The 26,999-nt window shown below is 26.2% G+C and overlaps 1 protein-coding gene across 1 annotated transcript in view; it reads right to left on the bottom strand.

Annotated features, from left to right (window-relative positions):
* LOC100213798 (piwi-like protein 2) overlaps positions 1-26,791 on the bottom strand; it is a 43,636-nt gene extending 16,845 nt beyond the window's left edge. Inside the window, 15 exon segments of the mRNA NM_001309691.1 lie at positions 517-624; positions 926-1,006; positions 2,445-2,511; positions 2,669-2,796; positions 2,877-2,995; positions 4,341-4,461; positions 4,693-4,767; positions 5,492-5,524; positions 5,818-5,870; positions 5,993-6,072; positions 8,541-8,670; positions 8,842-8,898; positions 8,988-9,071; positions 11,694-11,735; positions 26,649-26,791. Of these exon segments, the coding sequence (NP_001296620.1) occupies positions 517-624; positions 926-1,006; positions 2,445-2,511; positions 2,669-2,796; positions 2,877-2,995; positions 4,341-4,461; positions 4,693-4,767; positions 5,492-5,524; positions 5,818-5,870; positions 5,993-6,072; positions 8,541-8,670; positions 8,842-8,898; positions 8,988-9,071; positions 11,694-11,735; positions 26,649-26,693 (1,223 nt within the window). The 5' untranslated portion in view covers positions 26,694-26,791.
* Between the last annotated feature and the right edge of the window lie 208 nt (positions 26,792-26,999).

A 26,999-nucleotide genomic window follows, 5' to 3' on the forward strand; every position in this document is an offset into this window, starting at 1 on the left:
TAATACACCTTCAGATTAGGTAAAATTAAAAGCATTATTTCTTGACAAACATAACTTTTTACACCCTGCTTCCTTAATGTACAAGTTACTTGTTAACAAGCACTTGTTGAGTGTACTTTGTTGAGTTTCCCTTGATGTACTTTTGCATTTGTTGGGTAACAAGTGTGGAATTGTTGAGCCTACTACTTGTTGCTACTTGTTAAACTACCTACTACTACTACTACTACTACTACTACTACTACTACTACTACTACTACTACTACTACTACTACTACTACTACTACTACTACTACTATTACTACTACTACCTTTTGATAAAGTTGCATTCAAACTACAATTTTTAAAAGCTTATTTCAAAAATAGCTTTGTAATCAAGAATAAGTTTTGTGGCTTTTCTTTCCACCAGTTTAGGCCTTTTAAATCTTTTTTTAAGGTTGGTTTTCATATTTGGTTTCATATTTATAACTGAAATTAAACATCAACATAAAAATTTTTTTAAATAGTAATGAGACTTACTTGTAGTATTCAACATAAGACATTTCTTCCCCATCATGATAAGTAAAGGTTGATTCAGGAGTTTTATCCCACGCAATATCATCGATACGATATGTTTTGTTGTTGTATCTACATGAAGTAAAACAAAATAAAAAACAAAACTTAATAGCTATATATAAGGAAAAATCTGAGTATAAAAATATATATATAAAAATCTGTTATATATCAAATAATATTAAAATAAGATATACTAGTTATTATATATGACTTTTAATATAAATTATTATACATTACTATACTAGTATAGTCATTTAATATATTAGTATAATAGTTATTTAATATATTTATTAATAGATTAAAAAGATTAGATTTAAAAAGAATAAAAATCTACAATCTTTGAATTCAAAAGTAAACTTAATTTAAATGTCACCTTGTCAGCACTATTGTTCCAACAAGCTTTTTTGTTACTTCATTTTGATAGTCTTGCTGATTTTTTTGAATTATATCATACCTAAAATATTCAAAAGCCTAATTAAAATCTTCAAAAAAGTTTTCTCTGTAATAAAATTTTGTTTTAAGTTTTAAGATCTTAAGTGTCTACTCACCACAGAGTGTTTAAAAAAATTTAGTTAACACATTTAGATTTTGCTTTTCTACATTAAACAACTCAAAACTTTCAACAAAATAAAAATTGTAATTGTAATAAAGAATATTACTTTTCTTCTACATTGTTTATTTTTTCAAGTACGAAGTATTTTTTTATAAACGACATAAAAATTGAAAAATGTAGAAAACTTCTTAATACTTTCGTAAGTGGACTACAAAAACTATTTTTTTCAATAAAAATATAAAGTTCAAAAAATATTTTTTGATTAAACACAATAAGGAATAGCAGTATTTAATCTAAAAACTAGAGTTTTAAATAAGTAATATCATTTAATAAGAATAATTTATCTTAAAGTATAATTTTTACATTTGTTTAAAGTAGCATTTGAGGTCAAAGCAAGCTTTTTTTTTATTAAAAAAAATTCTTAAAAATGCTTTGAATTGAATAATGCTTTAATGCAGTTACCACAAATTTATATTTTAATTTATTATTTTGGTGAAATTTTATACTTTTTTATATATGAATTTTTTTTTTTAATTTAAATAAATTAACATTTTTGTTTTAGTTAAAGTTTGTTTTCTGGTTTTGTGATAGGCCACATATCTTCATAATCTACAGGCTTAATAATTCATCAGCTGAGAACCAAGGAAAAAATCTTAGGAATAAAACACGCTTGAATTAATTATCAAGTCTGTTACAGACATATTCTATTACAAAACAAGAAAGGCGACCTTAAAGAAACAATTTTAAATTTTTTAAACATTAAAAAAAAAATTTTAAGTTATTTAAAAGATACTTAACATCAAATAAAATCAGATTAAAATAAAATAATTAAAAAAAACAAAAAACAACATAAAATCAACTAAAAAAAAGCATTAACCAGTCTTTAAAAAAGATTAATCAAAGAGCCATAATCAATATCAATAAATTGTAGAGTTTTGGAAGGATTGAGAGAGAGGTGTAACAACAACTTATAAATACATAACTTTTTTGAAGGCCATTTTAGGTTTGGTCAAGAAGGACTCAGACTTATATAAATTAGTGTGTGCTCTAAAAAATTATTTAAAAATCCAAAATCCAAAAAAAAAATTTCTAAAAAAATATTTAATAATCTAAAATCTTAACTTAGATAATAAAAAAGTTTCTCAGAACAAACTTTTGAAAAGATTATTTATTAACTTGAATTATCATTCACTTGTGGTTTTTTCCAACCCATTAGCCAACTCCAAATTTTTTGAGGTTTTTGTAAAAAAAAAAAAGTTATAAAACATTTCTAAATTGAGATATTCAAGGAAGTTATTAGTTATGTTCTTTATTACCAAGTTATTTCAAAATAACTTACATGTAGTTCAAGCAAGTATCAGTACGCAGCAATCTATGAGAGACATCAGCCAATAACATTATGCCTCCTAATTGACAAAATATCATCAATTAAAAAATATATTAAACATTTACTAAAAAATACTGACAAATCTTCTAATTGACAAAATATCATCAATTAAAAAATATATTAAATATATACTAATAAATACTAAACTTAATTAAAAAAATTTTAATAAATTTTACCTTCATATGTCTGAATAGCTGTAATATATCCTGGCCATAACTCAAGCTTGTGTTGAGGTATCAGAGCTGGGGATTTAGGGTCATAATAATAGCGTCCCACTTGTTGAAGTTCAAGAATTTTCATGATCCTAATACAGAACAGGAAAATTTATTTTTTATTTATTAAATTTCATGTTTTAATTTCAAAAATGTTGTAATAGTTCTTTACCTCCTTAAAAGAACATTGTAAAGTTGCATGCATTGTGAAGGGGCTAAAACTTTTACAAGAGTGATAGTTACTTGAACAGCAGTGTTATCAGTTTGCCTTTTACTTGTTAAATTAATTTGCTAAAAACAACATAAAAATAGATAAATTAACTAAAAATTAGCAACAAAAAAAAATCTTAAGATTCTCATTTAAAAGCTTCAATTCAATAAATAAAAAGAAGAAATATCTAAATTAATCTGTTTAATGTGATTTGATCTCTATCTATTTTATTTCATTTATAAATTAGGGAATATTTAATTTGTTTAGTGGGCTGACAAAAGGAGGGGACAAAACTAGTTTTCATAACTTTGTACTTAACAAAAGTCAGAAATATTATGTTTAGGAAAATTTAATAAAGCCACAAACATTAAATAATGAGATATTAAAATTTAACTGGGTCTTTGACAAGAGTGACCTTGACAAAAAACAAATAGTTGTTTACGACCATAACCATTACAAGTAGTTAGTGGCATGTTACCACAATTTTTTCACTAAATTAATTAGTTCTTATTAATATAAATTTAATTATAATTCTCACAGTTGTTCCTAAATAAAAAACTAATTTTAAATTAACTGACTAATAAATATGTTTATGTTTAAGTTACATGACATAAATGTTTATATGACATGTTTTTTTATATGACAATAAAATATGAGATAAAATAATTAATTTGTTAACAAGATCAATTTTGGCTTTGGTCAAAGCACATAAATTTGTATAAGTTATTTTGTATAAAAACCACTGAAAAACTTCCAAGATTTTGAATATTTTAAATTACTACCAAAATATGAATTCAGATTATTTATTTTGAAGTAAAATAAATATTCTGGAGACAGAGAATTTATCAACATCTTAATAGTTTTTTGCTTTCTTAAACTTGCACAGTTCTACTGCTGTTGTTTTTATTAACAATTGTTAATAATACCTGTTATTTTATTTTAATTTTATAGTACCTGTTGTTTTCTTGATTGTGTTATCTGTTATGTTACAATTCAAGAGTACTTTTTTTCTTGTTTCATTAAATTTTGACAAAGCCTGTCAAAGTTTTTAGAACCTTTGGTTAATCTTTTGAAGTAATTTTTTTTATAAACCTAATTTTTATTAAAGCAAGTTTACATGTGACATCAAACATTTTAGAAACTTTTTAACTAAATATAAAATGTAAACACAAAAATAATAGAATTTATACCAAAAAATAAACTTAACATAGAAAACAAATTAACAATTACTATCTAAATAAAATAATTCAAATATATTTAAAATTTATAAACAGTATCATTAATAGCATTAGTTTAAAAAAATACTTTATTAATTATTAATACATTTATTAATACATTTTTAAATTGTAATAGAAAAGCTATATAAACAATTTTTTTTAAAATGTTTTATGGAAAAAAAATACAGAAAATTATAAAAAAACTTACAGGTTGCGGTAGCCTGTGAGGAAGAAATAAAGTTGAACCGTCAAAAGCTTTAGCTTTCCCAATCACTTCTGTATGTTCTTTAAGCATTCCAAAACGCATGTTCTTACTCTCAATGGGAGGGCTGCAATAAAATATAAAATCTAGAATAAATATTGTAATAACTCTATTAAAAATTTCAGCACATTTTTTATAAGAAAAAGCAGGTGCGGTAGAATAAATTATTAGCTATTAAGGATTATGTGAGGCATTACTATGTATTAAAACATTTTTTATTGATGATATTAAAACTATATTATTAGTAAATCTTATCTTGTATATAAATATTAATTAAAAAAATTATTAAAAATCCTACTTGAAAGTGACATTGTATTGAAATGCTCCTTCATTTCTACACTTTAACTTCACAAAATTTAAATACATCGGGTTTCTAGAAATAAAATATAAAAATAAACACATTTTATATATTTTTATATTTGTGAATCAATAAAATGAAATATAAGAATCAGGGATGTGGAGTCCCAAAAGGACTCCAGCTTTATAACTCTACTTTTTCCAAGTCTGTAGTGTCCAGAAGCTCTAAACATGTTTGTTGACTTATTATCTACTTTAATAAAAAAACTCATGAGACTTAATGACTTGAAACTTATTATTTTTAAGCACGGAGTCATGGAGTCCCTGCCGCCATTATACCTAAGGACTCCGGGCTTAAAAAACGATTGTTCCTCTAACCTTAAAGTCTTAACTTTTTTCCTATTAGTAGTTCATAAACTTATTTATATTTTTAAGAGCTCCTGAATACCAAAAACTAGGATAAAGTAATCTTTTTGTGACTACCAAATCCGGAGTCGTTTTTAGGACTCCGCATCCCTGATAAGAATTATAGTATATGTATATAAATACACATATATAAATTTAAAAAACAAAATACACTTGTTAAGTAAATGGTTAAGTTAACAAGATTATAGTTATAATGATATGAATAATAATAGACTTTGGTTAAGACAAGATGTAAATTACTGTCAGTCTTATGGTCCAGGTTACTAATTTAAATAAACTATAAATTTGTAATAGTCTTGTGAAATTAATTACGTGAAGTATTGCAGTGTGAATAAATTTAGTAATAGTGTTATGTAACTTTCATATTTACTTACATGGTTCCTTGTGTTCCTTTTTCAGAGCTTTTACTATTTAAAAAAAATATATTAAAAATGTATAAACTGTATAAAGTAGATTATTATTAAAATTACTGTACAAATTACACTATAATTTACATTAATTACACTATAACTACATTATAATTATATATTTAAAAATATAATTACAAAAAAATATAAACAGTTTTACAATAGATTACACTATAACTACATTATAATTATATATTTAAAAATATAATCACAAAAAAATATAAACAGTTTTACTTATTATATTATTACATGTCATAAAAAATAGCTAAAAATATAACTTTTCTCATAATTACCTGGAAGTAATAGACATAGAATCCATCTCAATAACAGGAACAGGAGATGTAGACTAAAAACAATATAAATAACTTTAAAAAATAATTAAAATCAGAATCATTATACAATGCTAAATTATAACTTTAATGCTTCTAACTTATTCAGAAAAATTGCACAAATGTATAGATAAGACACCTGGATTTTTGAATGAGTAGGTAATGATGGAGAAACAGACGCTGGTAAAGTTGGTGAAATGCAAGTTGGTGAAGTTTTTCCTAAAAAAAATATAAACATATTGTCTGGATGTTGAGTGTATAAAAAAATCGGTAAACTAAACAAATTTTGTTTAGACATTCTAATTTTTGTACATATATCTCTTGAAGTTAACAAATTTTTGCAAGCAACTCGGAAATCGATCATAACTTCATTGAGAGACAAAAATAAAAGAAACTAAACGAAAAGAATTTAATAATAAAATTTGCCATGTTTATAAATACAATACCGCAAATCAACCATACTAATTTTAATATATGTATATATATAGTTCTATAAATTGTTACATTTGGGAGTACGATAAGGTAAAAAATGATTCTTTCGCCAACAAATACATCACTTTTACTTTTGACTTTCATCCAACGTTTCTGTGTTGTCAAAAAGTCTATGCAATAGTGGTGTAGTGGTAGAGCGCTCGCTTCATAAGCGAGAGGTTCCGAGTTCGATTCCCACCACGTCCCTGGCAGTACCGCGCTCAACTTATTTCTTCGCGCAGCGGCTTTGTTCGTCAAGGTTCGTGTTTCGGAGTTATAGAGTTGAGAGAGGGTGATAACCACAAGTAGCCTCCTCATCTGTAGTGGCCTTCTCGGCTTTGGGGAGGTGAATTATTTAAAAAAAAAAAAAAAAAAAGTCAATACCATTAATTTAATTACAAATTATTCGATTTTTAAAAAAAACGCAAAAACGCAAATTTAGTTGACCAGAACGTTATTAAAACATTCTGAATGTTTTTAATAATATAAACAATGTTTTTAATTTTATTTTTTTATTGTGCGGAGTGTTGCTACATCGACTATCTTATAGCCTGACTCGCAACAGAGTGCTGCTACATCGACTGAGGGTTTGGTTGGGGTTAAAATGTCTTACATTTTAACTTTGTTTTGTGTCAACAAAATACGGAAAAACTTTCTGACAACCAGTTAGGAGTTATGTTGTTTTTTTATTTAACCCATTCATTTAACCATAAAATTGAAATAATTACAAAGTGATTTATAATTTTACAAAATTAGGTTCGGTGTCACTCATGTAGTTAAAAAGTAGTTATTAGAGTGACACCTTAATAAAATAAACAAATAAAGCAAAAAAAAGTAATATAGATAGCAACCAAAATACAATTAAACAAAATAAAAATGACCAAAAATATTTAAAAAAGCAAGACAAATAACACAAAAAAGGGTAAAAGTGAATAAACTGATATGAGAGATATTGAATGAATTAGATAACACAACATTTGACTATCAGAAGGGTGATAGAAAAGAAAAAAGAAAACAAAGGATATTTTTAAATATTTTTAATGAGACAAAAAAGAAGAAATAACTTAAATAATAGCAACAAGCAACAATAATAAAAATAATTAGCAAAAAGACCACAAAAAAAATGCACGTCAACATAAAAAATGCACAAATGTACACATCAATATAAACAACACACAAAATTACACAACAGCATAAACAAAACATAGAAAGATAACAACAATTTAAAAAATACACTAAAACACACGACCTTAGTGATGTGCCGATTAATTGTCATCAGCTTAATTGGCCCCTTTTTGCACAATCGGAATCGGTATTGACATCAGCTTTTTTATTTACCAATTTTCCAACCGATGACATTTTAACATTTTTATCCTGCATTATGATAATAATTAAATAATAAATAAACTAAACTTTATGCATTATTTAGATTTTTTTTTGTTTGTTGAGAAATTGTTCATTTTGACTTAGTTAACAGGCAAAGTTGTTTATTCTAAAGATGATGTTTATAGGCTTTAATTTAATAGCTGAATGTACTTTTACTTTTATTACTATAATGTTGTTTTTAGAATAATTCAACTTTGTGTTGTTGTATTGTTAAACTTAAAAGTAGCATTTTAGCATTGTTATCTATGTGTTCAAATATAGCCTTCAATATATCTATATGATTGTTGTTTAGATATCTAAATTACTAATAAGTTGATAAAGAATTTTAAGTAAAGTGATTATCTTTTGTTTTTCTTTTTTACATTTTTACATAAGCAGAAATTTCAACTCTTCTGCATCGGCTTTTTTGCAAAGATATAGATAATTCTAGAGATCTTACTAAGATAAGTTCTCTAAAATTCTTTTAAAATAAGATTATCATTTTGTTAGAAGCAAGATTAACTTTCTTTATTAGTTTACCCTTATTTTACCTACTACTAAAATTTAAAATCTTCTATTTAATTAACAACTAACTATCAAATTAACATTTAACTAAAAAGAAATTTTGTTCATGAGTTTTTTACAGTTTTTCTTCAACCAGAGAAAACTTGATGTTTGGCATAAATATATATTTTTATTTGGATAATATAATTTAAAAACATAAATATAATATAAATGAACAATATAAATATAAAAAATTTAATTAATAAAATAGGACTTTAATAAATCAAGTTTAAACCTGCAACAACAAAAAATTGTTTTTAACTACACCATGATTTCTTAAAACTAACCTGGAGTTTGTTGCTCTGGTAAATTTGTACTAAGTTGCTTAGAGAGTTGATGAGCTAAAATGCCATGCCCATTTGCTGTACCGTGTACTACATTCACCAATACCTTAATGTCTGGTTGTGAATGTCCATTCTAAAATAAATGAGATAAAACTCAATAATTTTAATACTTTTATTACTTAGGCTGAATACAAAAACCTCAGATAATTTAAATCTTTTATTATGTTGAAGTTATATTTGTTAACTTTTTTTCATGTTATTGTCAAAAAAAATTTAAAAATAATAATAATAATTCATCACCAACCAAACTCAATAAATTTTCAGCTGGCTTTATTTCAGACGGTGGGGATGAGTGTCCATTCTAAATTATAAATAAGCCTTTAATTTTAATTTCAACTATTTTATATTATTAGTACTTTGTGATTTTAATCCACAGATAACTATTTTTACCACTTTATTTGTAAGAACATTTGAATTAGCATCAGTTGTGATGGCAACCGGTTTAACTTCCGATAGAGATGATGAATGCCCATTCTAAATTTAAAGAAAATAAAAACTTTAATAGTTAAAAATAAAAATAAAATTTATTTTTAAAATTTTGATTTTTAATTTATAAATGGTACTTCATATCTCATAACCTGCACATGTTGAAATTTTATTTAAAACAACTACATCTAAACTTCTTTTTTATTTACTTCATGTCGCTTACAAAAATAATTCAATTCTCACTCAATTAGCCACTGTCCACCTAACTATATCTAAATTATTTGGTCTGATACAACTAATGAACTATGATGTAAATATGTATAAAAAAAATAAATGATTTTTACATACAAAGGAAACCGCACACATTTCCTGGGAAGGAAACATGTGGGGTTTTTTGTCTTGTATGTCCACGCAAGGGTATTTTATTTTAGACACCTTGTTCATGACCATTTGCAAGTTTTTTTATATTAGGTACACAGTGGGCCAATCGTGGAAATAGACAAAAATTATTTGTTTGAGAAAGTCTATAAAAATTATTTATACAGAAAGGCAGATAAATTTGTGGATAAATAAAAAAAAATTATGTTTCTAGCTAATTTCTGAATGATTATATGCAATTTTGAAGTGGATGAATTTAGCATACATAAATTGATTTAAATTTTGTCTCATTTTTTAGTCATCAGGTGTTATTACAAAAATATAAACCTAAACTTGTAAGTATTGAAAACAATTTGGATATCCAGTAAACTTAAAAGTTGAGAAAAATATCAGGAAAAAGATGATTCCTGACTCAGTAGAAGGGCTGCCATTCATTAATATAGAACGCCAATTGAAAAGAGAAGACTTTTTTTTCAAGACAGTAATTACAAAAAAATTAATCTTTCAGGACGTTAGTAATTTGTTATTGTTTTGATCTATTAACTAAATATTACATGTTAGCTTAATTTAAGTAATGCTTAATTGTTTCAAAATTTATTAAGTTAATGATTTTTTTAATTATTATTATTACTATTACATGAAATTTTTTTAAATAAACTCGTATTATTATACTATATTTGTTTTATTGTTAAAACATTATTAGATTTATCAAACTATTTTATGAAACATAAAATTTTTGTTTCTTTAAAATAATTATAAACACATAATGATTAGAAAGAAAAAAAACATTTTTATGCAATTAAGCTAAAAAAAATCTTATAGGACATAATGGTTTCAGCAAACATTTTTATAGAATTAAATAAAGTTAAAAATGTTAATTACTTATAAATATTTATTAAAAATATTTAATTTAATAATTTTTTTTAAACTTTATTAAAACATTTCCTGAAAAGGTTTTGTTTAAACATAACTTTTAAAATACTATAAAGTTTTGTTATAACTATTTTGAACTAACAACTTAACTGCTAACTTAAAAGAACAAAGTTTAGTATTTTTTGATTTTACTTATTCTTGTTATTACCTTAAATTTTTACTATTGGACATGCTGAAACAGTTCATTTATTGTTGGTAAGAAACGGAAACTTGTGTTTTTTCAAAGAAAATAAAGTAAGTTAATAGACAATAATAGTTTACTTCAATAAAAAAATAAGTTAAAAATTGTATAACAATATATATATAAATTTTTTTTTAACAAAATGTAAACTTAACTATTTAATTAAACAAGTTTTGTCTTTAACAAAAACATCTAATGTAAAATTATCAAACAAACAAGTAATAGTTTCTCCATCCATAACTGTTGAGAAAAGCGCAAATTTATACTCTCAGTACAAAGTTAGCAAGCTCTACTTATTGTGCCCGGAAGTCATAAAAGTTTTGTTCAGAGTGATCACTCTTGCTTTATAAAAAGGCCTAAAATACCTTCTATTTGCTAAAACAGATCTGCACCTGTTTCTAAAACTTCCTATTGATCCTCACAAGGAAGCCTGTTATATTTTTAATATCAAAATTTAAACAAATTTAGAAAGGTCAAGAATGTGACTAACCTGACTTAACTCAGACTTAAGGTTAAGCCTGAATTTTACAAAAGAAATGTTAAAAAAAAACTGGTCTTAAAAGAGACATAATCAATGGAAAAATTCATTTTATGCAAAAACTATTATTTTATCTTAAGAAATTTAGGGGCACCTGTTGCATTCATTTTTAGCAACCACTTACATATTTAAATTTCACTTATTTTAAAAAGTGGAGCAAAAAAATAACGATTTAAATAAAAATCAATTATTAAAAATTAAAAAACTTCAAGCTAAAAAAATTTCATCGAAGAATTTCTTTATAAACTATATTGCAAAAATAACGCAATCTTTACAACATTAAGAAATCAGGAAATTAGTGACATAAGTGTTTATATTATAAATTTTAATGCACAAAAATTATTTTATTAACATAAAATAAATTTATTTTTATGGTTTTTGTGATGCAACTTGTTTTAACATAACTCAAATACACAATTTAAACACAAGACAAACAAGAATGCTTTGTGTTTAACAAATTGATCCTGAAGCAGGAAGATGATAGACATCAACACCATTACTGCTTGCTGCAAGCATTATATATTAAATGGTATACAAAAATAATTTATAACATAGCGGCTATATTATGCTAACTAAAAAACTTTTAAATCAAATTTTAAATCGTAATATTACAATTACAATGAAATCTGAAAAAAATTACCTGAACAGGTTGCCCTGGTATCTTCATAGGTGTTTCCAGGGCCTTAAAAAAAAGAAGAAAAAATTACTTTTTAAATTAAAAAAATTAAAGATAGGAATAAACATTCTTTTACTTCGTTTGAATCCTATTATAAATGTATAAGAGCATGTATCAAAATATATATATATATAAAAATGCATCAATATTCACTCTTTTTGTGATAACACATCACAATACATATTATGAATCTTGAAACACATCTGTTTGATACAAACCTCACACCTCTAAGCAATATAAATACGATTTGATTGAATTTATTGATAAATACGATATGTATATTGAAATGAATTGCTTCTCTAACATATTTAAAACAAAAATACAAGCTTAAAAATGATGCAATGAACTTGAAACTATAATATTACAGAGTGGACATTTAGAGACTGTATTTAATTTGTGTATTATTTTGGCAGGAACAGTTAAAGGGTTAACTAACAGCAATGTTCAGTTCATGACACTATTTTATTAAATATCTAGGTTACCTTGATTTTCATTTGTAAAATATATTAACAATATATTTAAATAAATTTTGACATTTTGAATTACACTTACAAATATACTATATATTTATGATAAGAGTTTATTATACCAATATGCATTCAATTAAATAAAAACAATCTTGTTTTTCAATCTTTAGTTAAATATAAAGAAAATACAGGTTAAACTGAACAAAAACTTAAACTTAACATAGGGTAGTCATTTATGTTTGATAATGAAATTATGGGACTTTTATGATAAATCACTTGAGTAAAATATTACTTGCCATGCACTTAGCCATTGCCACTTGGTCACTAAAAATCCTGCAGATCAAAAACTAATTGCTAGAAAGTTCTGAAATCATGTATGAAAAAAAACTCTGATGTTTGCATTAAGTGACAAAAGTTTGACAATTGTAACGTTAAAAATAATTGTAAAGCAAGTGTAACTTTAAAATCAAAGGCACGTGATCTTTTAGGAGACCAAGTAGATAAGTGTGCATGGGGAGTACTAGGTGTTTTACTTTAACTTTAATTAAAAACTCTAATTATTGTGCAGATTTTTAAAAATTACTCTTTTAAATATTTAAAACTTTTTTGGAAAAAGGGTTTTTCCAACTTTTTTGTTCATTATTTTACAAAAATAAATAATAAAAATAATCTTTATTAAATAAACTTATGAAAAAAATATATAACAGTTGTATCCACATAAAATAGAGTATAATTGTTAACATAAATTTATTCTAAACAATTAAGGTTTCTGAATAAAAAATAACTATAAACTAAAACTTGTTTAGAGCAAGAACTATTGATATGAATCTTTTGTTTGAATGGTTAAAGTAAAGAAATTTAAAACTTTGAACAAAAAAAATATTCGAAAAAATCAAACTACTTTACTGAAATAAAACTTTCTTCCAAGATTTCTTAAAATGACTTAAAAAAATACTCTCAACTTTAAAATGTTAAACAAAAAAAACTATAGGAATAAATTTAATAAGTAAAAAAAAAAAAGAATTCAAAGAGAGATTTTTTTTTTAAATAACTAAACTATATGAATTATCACAGAAATATAGGAATTATCACGAAAATATGTGAATTATCACCGAAAATAATATGTTTTTAATAACACAATTTTTTATAGTATAAAGTTTTTTAAAACAGCTTTTTTACTAGCTAGAATAAAATGTAGTTTTAAAAAAATAACAAAAAACGTAGTAATAACCTTTTTCTTGTAATAATAACTTTTTTATTGTAAGAATCGGACCTATTTTTAGTTAAACTCTTTTTTAAATATGTTTCTAATTTAACAATAGCATTATCCAGCTGTTCAATAAGGGTTTGCTTTTCTTTTACTTTTTGCCTGAAATTGTTGGCTTTAATGCCAACCATAAATGGTTGGCATTAAAGCCTAAAACCTAAATGCCGACCATAATTCCAAGGAATTATGGTCGGTTCAGCAATGCCAACCTTGTTTCTATGATTTTTGGTAAGATCTTTGTATCAACTTTTTTTGGTCGATCTCTAAAAGATTAAGGTCAGCAATTTATTGCCGACCTCATTTTTCCTAATTCCGAGGGTTGCTTTAACTAATATTTCCATGTGATTAGATTCTTCTACTTGAATACTAAAATGTTTTTTTAGGATAAAGATACATGATTAAATATCTTTCACTCTCTTGAACCAATAATTTCATCAGCCATGAGCGTATTTTTTTCTGTTTTCTTAGTAATAACATTTTCCCTTTTATATTGGATATATCAAGGATGAGCTTACTTGCAACTTTTTGAGGTTTATTGCATGTTCTCAATAAAAAGCTCATTGTGGACAATAAAACCTCGCTCAACAGCAAACTTACTATGAGATAAATTGAAAACAAGGATACAAACTTTCCTTAACAATTCAAAATATTTGTTCCCGTTCAAATATGACACTAAAAAATTGTCGAGTGCATTTTTAGGCAATCGAATTAACTGAACTCATTTTTATTTACTGCTACAACAGATTTTGTCAAGTCTTCAAACTGATCTTCTACAATTGTTAAAAATTCTGAACGTATTACTGAGCTTGCTTCAGTTTCTACTAAGCCTAGTGGACTTTGTTATTTCAGTGGAAGTAAACGTCACCCTAAAAAATCATGTCCTGCCAGAGATGCAGAATGTAACAATTGTGGTAAGAAAAGATATTTCAAGAAAGTATGCAAATCATCAAAGAACTTTGTCACATTTGCTGCTGTTAACTTCCATGCACCAAGTTTAACCTCCATTACTTGCTCTTCTATCAACTCACTTAACTCTATTGTTTATATCTTTATTCCTAGGGCCAAGGTAAGAGCTCTTCTTGACGCTGGAAGCTCTGACACATTTATAAGCAAATCATTATGTGACTTTTTAAAAACTTAATAAACTCTCTTCTAATAAAAGAGTCTCTATGGCTGATCCTTCCTTATCTTGTCATAGTTGTTACTAGGAATGAGAGACAAAAGACGCATGGTCATTGATTACTCACAAATAATAAATTGCTTTACACTACTTGATGCTTATCTTTTACTTAACATCAATGAATTAGTTAACTCTGTTTCAAAATATTTATTATTTAGCACATTTGATTTAAAAAGTACTTATCACAAAATACCTCTCCTAGAAAGTGACAAGTATTATACTGCCTTTAAGTCCAATGGTCATCTTTTCCAATATAAAAGAATTCCTCTTGGCCTCATTAATGCTAAGTTTATTCAAGAAAACAAATTAGAAAACATCTTTGTATACCTAGATAACTTGCTTGTATGTGGTACACCTAAAAATAAATATGACTTCAATTTTGAAAAATTTCTTGACCCAAAGAAAAGTCTTTATTCTCTATTTCATGTATAACCTTCCTAGGTTTTCTTATAAAAAGCGGCTTTTTTTTCTCCTGATCCAGTTCGCTTAAAGCCATTAATTGAAATGCCTGCTCCCACTGATAGTGCTTCTCTCTGTCATGTCCTTGGTATGTTCTCATACTAATTCCAGTCAACTGAACTTTCAGTTGACAACTTTCTACTGTCAACTGAAGCTAGGGTTGTTCGCCGTAAACAAAAACTTACAAAAATTTCGCACTTTTATTTTCCGTATTTTAAGTTGCTATTGCGGAAGTTGTACTTGCGCAAATTCACCTTCCGTAACGCATTATGCGAAAAAAATAAATAATAATTCCATAATAACCATTTACAAAAATAAACTTGTGAAACAAATCATTTCGAAAGAATACTTGCAAAACAGTTCCTTACGAAAGGAGCATTTTGGAATGTGCGCTTATGGAATAGACTTGTAAGCATTCATTAAACTGTTATACAAAAAAGTGTTATTATTTATTATTTAAATAAAATAATGTTGTTAAATAATTGTATATCAGGTATACATACATACATACATACATACATATATATATATACACACACAGTGACCTAGAAAAAATTAGAAAAATAGTATGCAGGGGAAAGGGGTGCTGAAAACAAAATTAAGTAGCCTAACGCAGCTAAAATGTAAATAGAAGAAACTGAAACTTTGAGTTAGTTTTGAGGGAAGGGGCAACGCTCCCACTGCAACATGTCTCTATGCCAGTGTTTATACATACTTATATTTACCAAGTACCAACTTTGGTTTACTTCCAACTTTTGGTTGTTTATTGCCTTTGGCTTAGCAGAAATGGAGGTTTACTATTTATATTCTCATATATAAAAACTTAGTAAAATATTTGGTTCCATTACAAAGTTTAATTGAACTTTAAGTATTGTTTAACTGTTGTCAGTTCTTACTGAATCTTGCAATTAATTTATCACTACCTTTCTGACTTTTATTTATTAAGGAAAACATTTTAGAAAAAATCATTGAAAAGGATGTCTTTAAAATTTTTAAAAATTTACTTGCTGTTATTGAGGTAATAAAGGCGAAAGCGCATATAACAGAGCACCTCAAAAATAAAAAAATTGAAACTGGCTAAACATAAAATTATTCTATTTGATAACAAGTAAGAGCTATTTTTAAGCATTTTATTATATAATTAATTTTTAACATTCATCACTTAAATTAGGTGTTTTTTTGATTTCAACAAAGGAATTGTTTCCCAGTTTCGCAATTGCATTCGTATGTTAACGTTGTTCAAGTTATCTTCATTATTTAATTCTTATTCATTAAATGACATTCTAAAAAGCATATTTTATGAAAGTCTTGATTTTTTTTATAGAAGTTAAAAACTGAATCTTATCAATATCATATAAAAAATTAGTATTTTAATTACTTAATTATACGTATTTGATTCACAAAACGTAATTAATTATATTTATTATGCCGCGTTTCGTAAGCTTTTTTCTGATAAGAACTGTTTTGCAAGTTGCGGTGCGAAAGAGTTTGATTTCGAAAGAAATTTGGTTTTTTATCATTATTTTAAAAAATAAAATCTTAAAATGTTCATATGTTGCAATACTGAAAATAAAATTTTATTATAAACATTTTGGTATATAAAAATTTTATTTTTTAAAAATATATTCATTTGACGAAAAAAATTTTTTAATAGACTTGAAAACATTTAGCGAAAGAGCTCATTTTACAAGTGCAACTTCCATAAGCCCTACTTTCGTATGTAGCAAAATAGTTTTATTTCGTAATTCAACTTGCGAAAGGCTACATTTTGTAAGTAGCATTTGCAAAATAAACATCGACGGTTTTTTTTTCGCTACGAAAAAAAAAATCTTGATTCTCAAAATTCGCTACGAAAAAAAAAATCTTGATTCTCAATATTCTTCCGAAAGAATTTTTTTCCTTAATTGTATAAAATCTTTTGGTTAACAACTATAACTGAAGCTATTAAATGTTTCAATGAAATGAAAGAATTAATCTCTCAATCAGCTCTACAAGTTATTGATGAGAGAATATTATTTGAGGTGGAAACAGATGCCTCCAATTTTGCCTTAGCGGCTTCCCTTAATCAGGCTGGAAGACCATTTTTCTCTCGCAAACTTTCACCTACTGAAAAAAAAAACATTCTTCTATTGAGAGGAAGCTTATGCTATTTTCTAATCATATCGAAAATGGAAGCAGTACCTTGTTGGTTAGCATTTTACTCTAGTCCCCAACCAGTGCTCTGTCTCTTTCATGTTTGACAATAACATGAGTGGAAAAATTAAGATTGACAAGATTCTGAGATGTTGGATAGAACTTTCTTTGTACAGCTATGATATAGTTTGTCGTCCTGGACATAACAATTTTGTTGCTGATGCCCTCTTTAGACCTTGTTGCTATAAACATACCCTTTCTTAAGAAACTACGTGAATCTCTTTGCCACCCTGGAATCACCAGAATGTATCATTTTATAAAAACTAAAAATCTGCCTTTTTTAATTGATGATATAAAAAAAAAACATTTCTTCATGTCAAATTTGTGCTGAATTAAAACCTAAATAAAATCTACTTAACCTTTTGAGTGACTAAGCATAGATTTTAAAGGACCTATTCTGTTTTTATTTAGCAACAAATATTTTTTAACAGTTGTTGATGAGTTTTCAAGATTTTCATTGTATTTCCTTGTCATGATAGCTCTACTTCAACCATAATTAAATGTTTAACTCAACTTTTCACTTTATACGGTATGCCAGCTTATATACATTCAGATCGAGGCACTAGATTAATATCTACAGAGCTCCAGAATTTTCTTAATTCTCAAGGTGTCAACCTGAGTAGAACTACTCCTTATAATCCTCAGGGTAATGGTCAGCGTGAAAGTTACAATGGCATAATTTGGAAAGGAATTTACCTACCATGAACTAGAAACATGTTTTAGCCAATGTCCTTCATTCTATGCGTTCCTAACTTTGCAATTCTACTAACGCTATACCTCATGAACGATTATTCGGAATCAGTCAACTTTTTTTGCCCTCAAATCAAAAAATTTACCTACCATGAACTGGGAACATGTTTTACATTAATCAATTCATATATTCTGAAATAGTTGTTACATTCATGGAAGTTTACAAATAGTACATGTACTAATCTTAAGTAAAAACCTTGTAAATAAAAGCTACTAAATATATTGTTAATGCTAATAGTCATAATCGTCCACAGCTGTAACAAAGCAAACATTAAAAGTTAAAGGAGTAAAATACTAATAATGATAAAAATAAGAGTGGTAGTAGTAACAATAATAACAATACAATGATAAAAGTATAATGATAATAATAAAAATAAAATGACAACAATAAAAATAATTACAATAATCATAAAAAGAATAATAGTCATTTAGTATTAGTCACACACATACACCTTTTATTAATGTGATTTATATTATTATCATATTTTGTTAATGTGATTATACTATACTGTGATTTATAAACTCAAATAGATAATCAAATATATTAATAAAGTTGGTTATATAAAAGCCTTACACGACAGTAATTATGAAAATATCAGAATATAAAATTATGTTCATACACACATTATGTTACATACACACATATATAGACACATATATAAACACACATACATACACATATACATATATATACATACACATACACACACACACACATATATACATACACACATACATATATACATATATACACATATACATATGTGTATATATATATATATATATATATATATATATATATATATATATATATATATATATATATATACATATATATATACATATATACACATATACATATATATATACACACAAATATATATATAAATACACACAAATATATATATAAATATATATACTTACATACACACGCACACATATATATACACATATAAATATATACAAACATACACATACACATCCATGTATACATATATACATACATACATATACACTCACACTTATTCACATGCGCTCATCACAAACACTTATACATAGATACGCATATCTTTGGATTTATAAACTGTATTTGATTAGGAAGGAATGGAATAGGTTTACCCGATGTCCTTCACTCAATGCGTTTCTTACTTTGCAATTCTACTAATGCTGAACCTAACGAACAATTATTCAGATTCAGTCGACTTTCTTCTAATGGACACTCTGTTCCTACATGGTTAACTAATTTGGGTCCTGTATTTTGTAAAAGACATGTTCCACACAGCAAATGTGAACCTCTGCTTTTAGAGGTGAGTAGTAGTTATTCACATGTTAGAATGGAGACCACTGTTGCTAAAAAATATCTCACACTAATGGCTGATATAATCAGTGATAATGACAGAAATAAAAACTACAAATATAACTCCAATGAACCTGATAGAATCCATTTACCAGAGCCTTTCCATCCGAAAAGATCTCAAAACTTTTCTACTCTCTCTCCAACAAATCCTATTGGAATTTCTATTGAAGAATCAGTCCCTTGTTGTTCAGGAAGATATTGAAATCCTCCTAAATATTTAAATGACTACTTAAACTTATTTACTTATTTTGTTTTTTAGTATGGTAGAATGTGCTGATTCCTATAATTACTATTATCCTTGTTGAGTTCAGTTATGTGTAAACTAAAACTAACCTGTTTGTATATTTTAGTTTACATATTATTATATGAAGAATAAATTGTGTAGTGAAATTAATAGTTTATAATTAATTCTAAGCCAACATAGAAGGCTTTATTCTTCATATAATATGTAAAATAAAATATGCAAACAGGTTAGTTTTAGTATACTTAATTAAACTCAACAAGGATAATAGTAATTATAAAAATCAGCACAACTTGTTCTAAAGCCGTATACTTATTAGGAGGTAAAAGGAAGACTTACATAGTCATTATTAAGGAGGACAATCAAAATTCAATGAGTAGATTCAAAAAGATCCAGCATTCATCATCTTTGGCAGGAAACAATGTAACACAAGTTTAAATTTACGCCAGCCTGATAGATAAAAAAATGGGGGGGAATAGAGAGTGAGAAAGATTTACAATATTGCAATCTTTTTCATACTTGGTTACGCTTAAATTCCTTTTCAAATACATCTCTAAAAAAGCCTAGTTTTTATTGACACTTTAAAGCAAAACTGTTTGAAAATGCAAAATGCATCAATAGCTGATAGATCTCTGACCCTAAACCTAACCCTGACCCAAACCATGTACATTTATTGTGCCAATCCTTATTCGTCAGTCAATGAATGTACATTTTTTAGCGCCAGTAGCTATTTATCACTCAATGTATTTATATCTTTAAATGTGCGTTAAATTAAACATAAATAAACTTAAATTTTAACGACAATAAAATTTGAGTCACATAATTAAAAGAAGAATTTCTAAATTAAATTATTAATTTCAAAATAAAAACAGTGTTAACCCTTAAATGTGTGATTTTTTGAAAACATCAGAAAAAATCAACAATATGTATAATAATTGGCTAATTCGTTTAAAAAAAGTTTGAAACCAGATTTTAAAGTTAAAACAATTTTTTTTTTAAATAAAGATGGGTTGCATATCTGCAACATTAAATCATAAACATCAAAATAAATTTATTGAGAAGTATAAGTTTTAAAAAAATTTCTTACTGCAGCACAAATGCACCCCACATTTCTCACATAAAGTTTGTGCATATCCTTTGCATTTAGGAAGTTTACACCTGACTCGTCCATCAGTCCAAGTTATCCAATGCCCTACTTGACCTAGGCGAACTTTCTTTGGTGGCGCAAAATGAGATAACTTACTCTTTTTTTTGGCTTACATTATTTCTTCTAATGTACCATTGCTAGGGCGACCTTGTTTTATTGTATTTTTTTGTCCAACTTTCATTAAACAAATTTTTAAATCAAACATTTAAGACAATTCTTTCCTAAACTCAAAAAATGTCTTTTTTTTGTGGTAATTTTGATTAGAACTTAATACTCTATTATAAAGAATCCATGAATTTGCTAATGTCATTTCAATGAAAAGATAAAAAAGACGCATATACTATTTTTTGCTTTTTAATATAATTTTGTGTCTTGCAATTATACCATCCATCAAATCATTATACCATTATACAATTATACCATCCATCAAATCTCCCATGTGACGGTTGCACTCTTTTATAACAAATGAACAGCTAATGTCTATCTTTTTCTTTGTTTTTTTTTTGTCAAAGCGGTTAATGGTTGTCAATGGTAGCTGGCCTGCATATGTGGACAACAGACTAACTGTTTTATTGTCTTTCCAGACCAAGGAACTTATTTTTATTCCATTTACATCTCCAACAAACTCATAGAATGTTCCTCGAGCATCTTTTTTAATTATTATTTTGGTTGGAAGTTTGCAATCAGGTATTCTATTGCGACGTACAGTCCCTAAGCTTAGTATACCTATTTTAGCTAGATATGCTAATAGAGCTGGAGATGTGTAGTAACTATCAAAGTATAGTCTGTAGTTTTAACTTGCTGGGATAATGGTAGATAATCTTACCACAACATTTGCAGAAACTCCAAGACCTGGTTAATCTATTACTGCTCTTTTGTTTTCTTAACCAGAATAAACTTCAGATTTATAAGCAAATCCACTAACTCCACAAAGTACAAATAATTCATAACCCCACTTATATGGTTTCATTGGAATATACTGCTTCAAAAAATGACTAACTTTTGTGGAACATAACTGTTTATATACTGACAAATGACCTTCCAGAGAAAACGTAGAACTTTTCAAGTTGAGATGATCAATAAGTAATCTATTTTAGTGTAGTCTATCATGTGAAGGATTTCCTCGAGGTAAATGTTTAGTGTTATCATTGAAATGAATAAACTGGCGAATTTTCTTAAATCTATTAACTGTCATACAGTTTTTAACCCTGCTAATTTTTAACTCTGGGGACCAATATGATCGCACCTTAGGTAGTCGTAATACTGACATGTAAATAATAACACCAATATATTGTCTCAGTTCTGATAGATTTAAATTTAATGGCTTACTAATGTTAGTCTGTACTGAGTATAAATTTGATTGATTTACAATCATTTGCAGCAAGCCATCTGAAAAAAAGTATTGAAAACATTTATAGGTTGATCTCATGTCAAAAAATTCACTTGGAAGACTATCATTTCCATAAAATTTAAGCTGATCATCTGTCAAGATTAAGTTCTTGTTTGTTTTTTTTTTTTGCTAAATTTTTTGATATAGATTGAGAGTATGTTTCATATTTTTCTTCATTTTTTGATGTTATATTATCTTCATCACGCTAGTCATCTTCTTTATCGTGCTCATGTTTATCTTCATTTTAATTTTGTTTGACATAATTTTAGTTAAAAAATATTTTTTTAAATTTTGATTTGTTGACTAAATTCACACACACTACATACATAAGACAACATACATTTAGCACTATTTAAGAAGAGAGAGAAAAAAAAGATAATACATAATAAGATAATAATTCTTATAATAAACAAAGACTAGAATGCATAAAGTAGCATTTTTGCAACATATAAACTTTATATCATTACTCACTATAACATTAAATTCATAACAACAAATAATTTTTAAAATAAAGACCAACCTATAGAAAAACAAAAATAAATTTATTTGTCCATAAAAAAACGCATTATCTACTTCAAAAATCACAAGATAATCAAATAAAATAGTTAACTCTGAAAAATGTATGCGACGAAAACCTCTCTTGAGCAGTGATTTTGAAAATATAAAAAATTATGTGCACATTTTAGTATACCTATGTATCAATAGGCCAACACCATGCATTACTTATATCCTAATTTTAAAAACGCTTTATAAGTAAAAAATAAGTATGTTGAATTTCTGCAACACTATACATTTAAGGGTTAAAATATTTGTAAATTTGGTAGGTTTTATTAAAAACAGTGCATTTTTTGTGTGATTTTTATACTTTTACGTCAAATCAGAGTACTTTCTGATGGTTCTGAATCAGTATAATATATTCTACCATAATCAATCATAAAAATAGGGGAGGGTGGGGTAAGTAGTAAACGATGGTTCTGAATCAGTATAATATATTCTACCATAATCAATCATAAAAATAGGGGAGGGTGGGGTAAGTAGTAAACGACCGGGGTTGATATTTGACCGGGGCCGGGTTTGATAAAACATAGCCTGGGCCAGGGCCGGGTTTGTGATCGGGGCTGCATTGCTATTGATATTCCTTATAAATATATTATTGTTATTTAAAATTCATGATATATTTTATATAAAGGTATATATATCATCTCATCGTCATCACCATCATCATCTCTACATCATCATCATCATCATCATCATCATCATCATCATCATCATCATCATCATCATCATCATCATCATCATCAAGCCAACAGTTGATGATGATGATTAAGATGATTATGATGATAATGACAATGATCATCATCATCATTTTAATCATTGGCATCATTATCATTTTCTCTGATACACACTATAAATATAATTACTACTCTGATACTCTCTCTAAGATCATTGCTTCTTTTCCTATCTTTTAAAGACACCATATATCCATCTGATCTACTTTGTTCTTTCTTATTTGTCATTGTAAATATTTATGAATTATATTATATTTGTATATATTATTTTTGTGACTTTTTCTTATAATTTCTTAAACTTTCTTAACAAATTTTAACTTGAACAAAATAAAATAAAAAACAGCAACAACAACAACAAAAATCCAGCCCCGGCTAGCACCCCTGCAAATTGTGTTTGTTTAGCTGGGGCCGGGTTTGCAAAAACCTCTGTTTTTAGCCGGGGCCGGGGCGCTGGTCACTTACTAGGGGTAAGTTGAGTAGCAACAATCATGTCTGATTTGTTGTTAATCCTATCAGCAACAGTATCATGTTCCTTAACAATAAATATAAATAAAGATATTTGTATATTAGACATTTGTAGAAAACCTTTTTGAGCTTTGATTTTTGCAGACAATATATTAGGTACTTTATTATCAGCTGTAACTTGAGCCGGAAATAGCCCTTGGTTTATCATACACTATATAAACCTGATTTTTAGTCATCTCTGGACAATGTGTGTTTTTAAAACGAGACTGCTCTTTAAATTCTCTACATTTCAAAATAGGCTTGTTTTCATTTCAACATTGAATACCTAATCTTTATATAAATAACTTGGAAATCCAGCATCCAGTGTGTTGTTAGTGAAATATTTGATTTTCAATACAAGGTAAGTTTTCATTTAAAATTTTTTTGCTTTTGTGCTAGATAGTCATTTTTTTATTGAATCTGCATGAGCATATATGTATCTAATTAACTTTAATTTTTATTTTATGTAAATAAATTACTTAACTTTAAAAATAAAAGTTTCTCACAAACTTACCCACAAGTAACTTATTATCGATACTGAAAAAGGGCATTTGTAGTATTGCACAATCCAAAATGGGTCTAGGCTTATTTTACACCATCTCTTTTAGAATAAATATTTTAAACACTAGTTTCTTAAACTACAAAATTACAAAATATGGTTAAATACAACTTTCATAAAACTTGACTTTTTTTTTTTACTTAGTTATAATGATAATAAGGTGTTGTGCTTAGCTTAAATGGCTTAATAATTAATAAATTAATAACAACATAATTAAAATAGCAATGTCTTATTTATCATAAATTAGTTGCTAATTCAAAGATTTATTTAAAAAATAATACTTTGTAGTTTTTCTTTGCTTTTATAAAGTTACCTTGTTAATTAGTAAATATATAAAATCACTTTTTTTATTTCAGTTTTTTTCTATAACTTGTTTTTGTGACATGGAGAAAATAATTAAAAAGGCAAAAAACTTTAAAGATCTTCTTGGCTCCCACAAGGATAAATTACTTTTAAATGGTTTTGTGTACAATGTTTTTTTACAACAGAACAGAAATGATACAGAGACAGCTAAATATTTAACTCACCAATTTAATGAAATGAATGTAAAGTTTCATCATTAACACTATTAATTCTGAGAGTTAACAAAAAAATCTAGTGTTTTAAAAGACATACATTATAGCTGGGATCGGATTGTTATTTTTTAAGTGAAGACTACAAGTTTCCACTAGCCAGGGCATCACTTCTCCCTGTTAAGCTGAAGACACCTCCTTCTGCAACTTTGTTAAAGACGAGGATTGACAGAGACTGTCATTCCTGAGACAAAAGGAAACTTTATAACAAAACCTTACTTATTTTATTTTTATTTTTAGGTGCCCCAAGAAGTCCTAACAGTCATGTCACAGAGCACTGCAGAAGTGCATTTAACCGGGAAGTAAAAGTTGTAAGAGGAAGAGCCTGACATTAGAATTTACTATTTTAGGTTTAGAAAAAATACTTAGAGCTCAAGACTTAGCTTAACTTTGTTCTTTTGAACTTAAAATTTTTTATGAATAATTTTGTTTAACTTTATGTTGTTGTCAATTTTACTCAATTTTAAAAAGATTTCAATATTATATTAATAATTAATATTAATATGAGCCTCCTTCAGCAAACTAGTAATTTACCTTAAACATAAAGTTTATGTAATGAGTCATACACCTTACAAAAATTAGTCTTCTTTTGCACTTAGTTTGTGAACTATGAATTTTTAAAATGCACACTCGTCAAAATTCACCCCCACTCCACTTTGTTTTTGTATCTGATATGAAAATTATTTGATTCATAAAAAATGTATTAAAAAAAATATATAATAATGATGAATCACTGTTTTAAATTTTATTTCATTATCTCAGTCAGTTTTTTAGTCATGCAGTTTTTAGTGCCAGTAACACAAAATTTGGTCACAGTTTTTCTTAATTTTCTATAGCAGAAATTACCCCATCTACACACAGAAAAAAAATCGTCATAATTAACATAGACAGACAAATGAGGTGTCATTAGAAAGCTCTCATTAAGCTCTTCTAACAGTATAAGTTTTGTAACTGTATTATTATATTGAATTTTTTATCAAAGTACCTACCTCTCTCTCTCTCTTTTTTTATATATATATATATATAATTTATATATACATATGTATAAATATATATATATATATATAATTAATATATATATATATATAATTTATGTATACATATGTATAAATATATATATATATATAAATATATATATATATAAGTATATATATATAAATATATATATATATAAATATATATATATAAGTATATATATATATAAATATATATATAAGTATATATATATATAAATATATATATATATATAAGTATATATATATATAAATATATATATATATATATATATATATATATATGTATATGTATATATATACATATATATATATATATATATATATATATATATATATATATATATATATATATATATATAAATATATATATATATATATATATATATATATATATATATATATATATATATATATATATATATATATATATATATATATATATATATACTAACTTTACTGTATCATTGTGATTTATTATTTTAAAATTTTGCACTTAACTAATAGAGCAAAACTCTAATTAACACTTACCTTTAAGAGCAAGGCTCCTCTGCCACCTCTACCAAGCCCAGACATACTTATAACGCGTCGAAACTAAAATATATCTTTAAATCTCATACATATCCTTCGTCTTTATCAAAAGTTGTTATCTTCGAAATCCTTTAAATTCTGCTGTAGTATTATTTTTATAGTCGGCGATATTTTTCTTGAGATTTTATACTCAACGCGTGCACACGTGCTGTGACGTCATAAATTTCGATAAGGTATTTAGTTACCAGGTTGTTTATAATTGCAAAACCGTTGCAATTGCAAACGGTTTTAAGTTGCAAACAGTTGCAATTAAAAATACGACTGCAAATTATAGGACGGGTGAACAAAAAA

The sequence above is a fragment of the Hydra vulgaris genome, chromosome 05 (genome assembly GCF_038396675.1).
Source record: "Hydra vulgaris chromosome 05, alternate assembly HydraT2T_AEP".
Lineage (NCBI taxonomy): Eukaryota > Metazoa > Cnidaria > Hydrozoa > Anthoathecata > Hydridae > Hydra > Hydra vulgaris.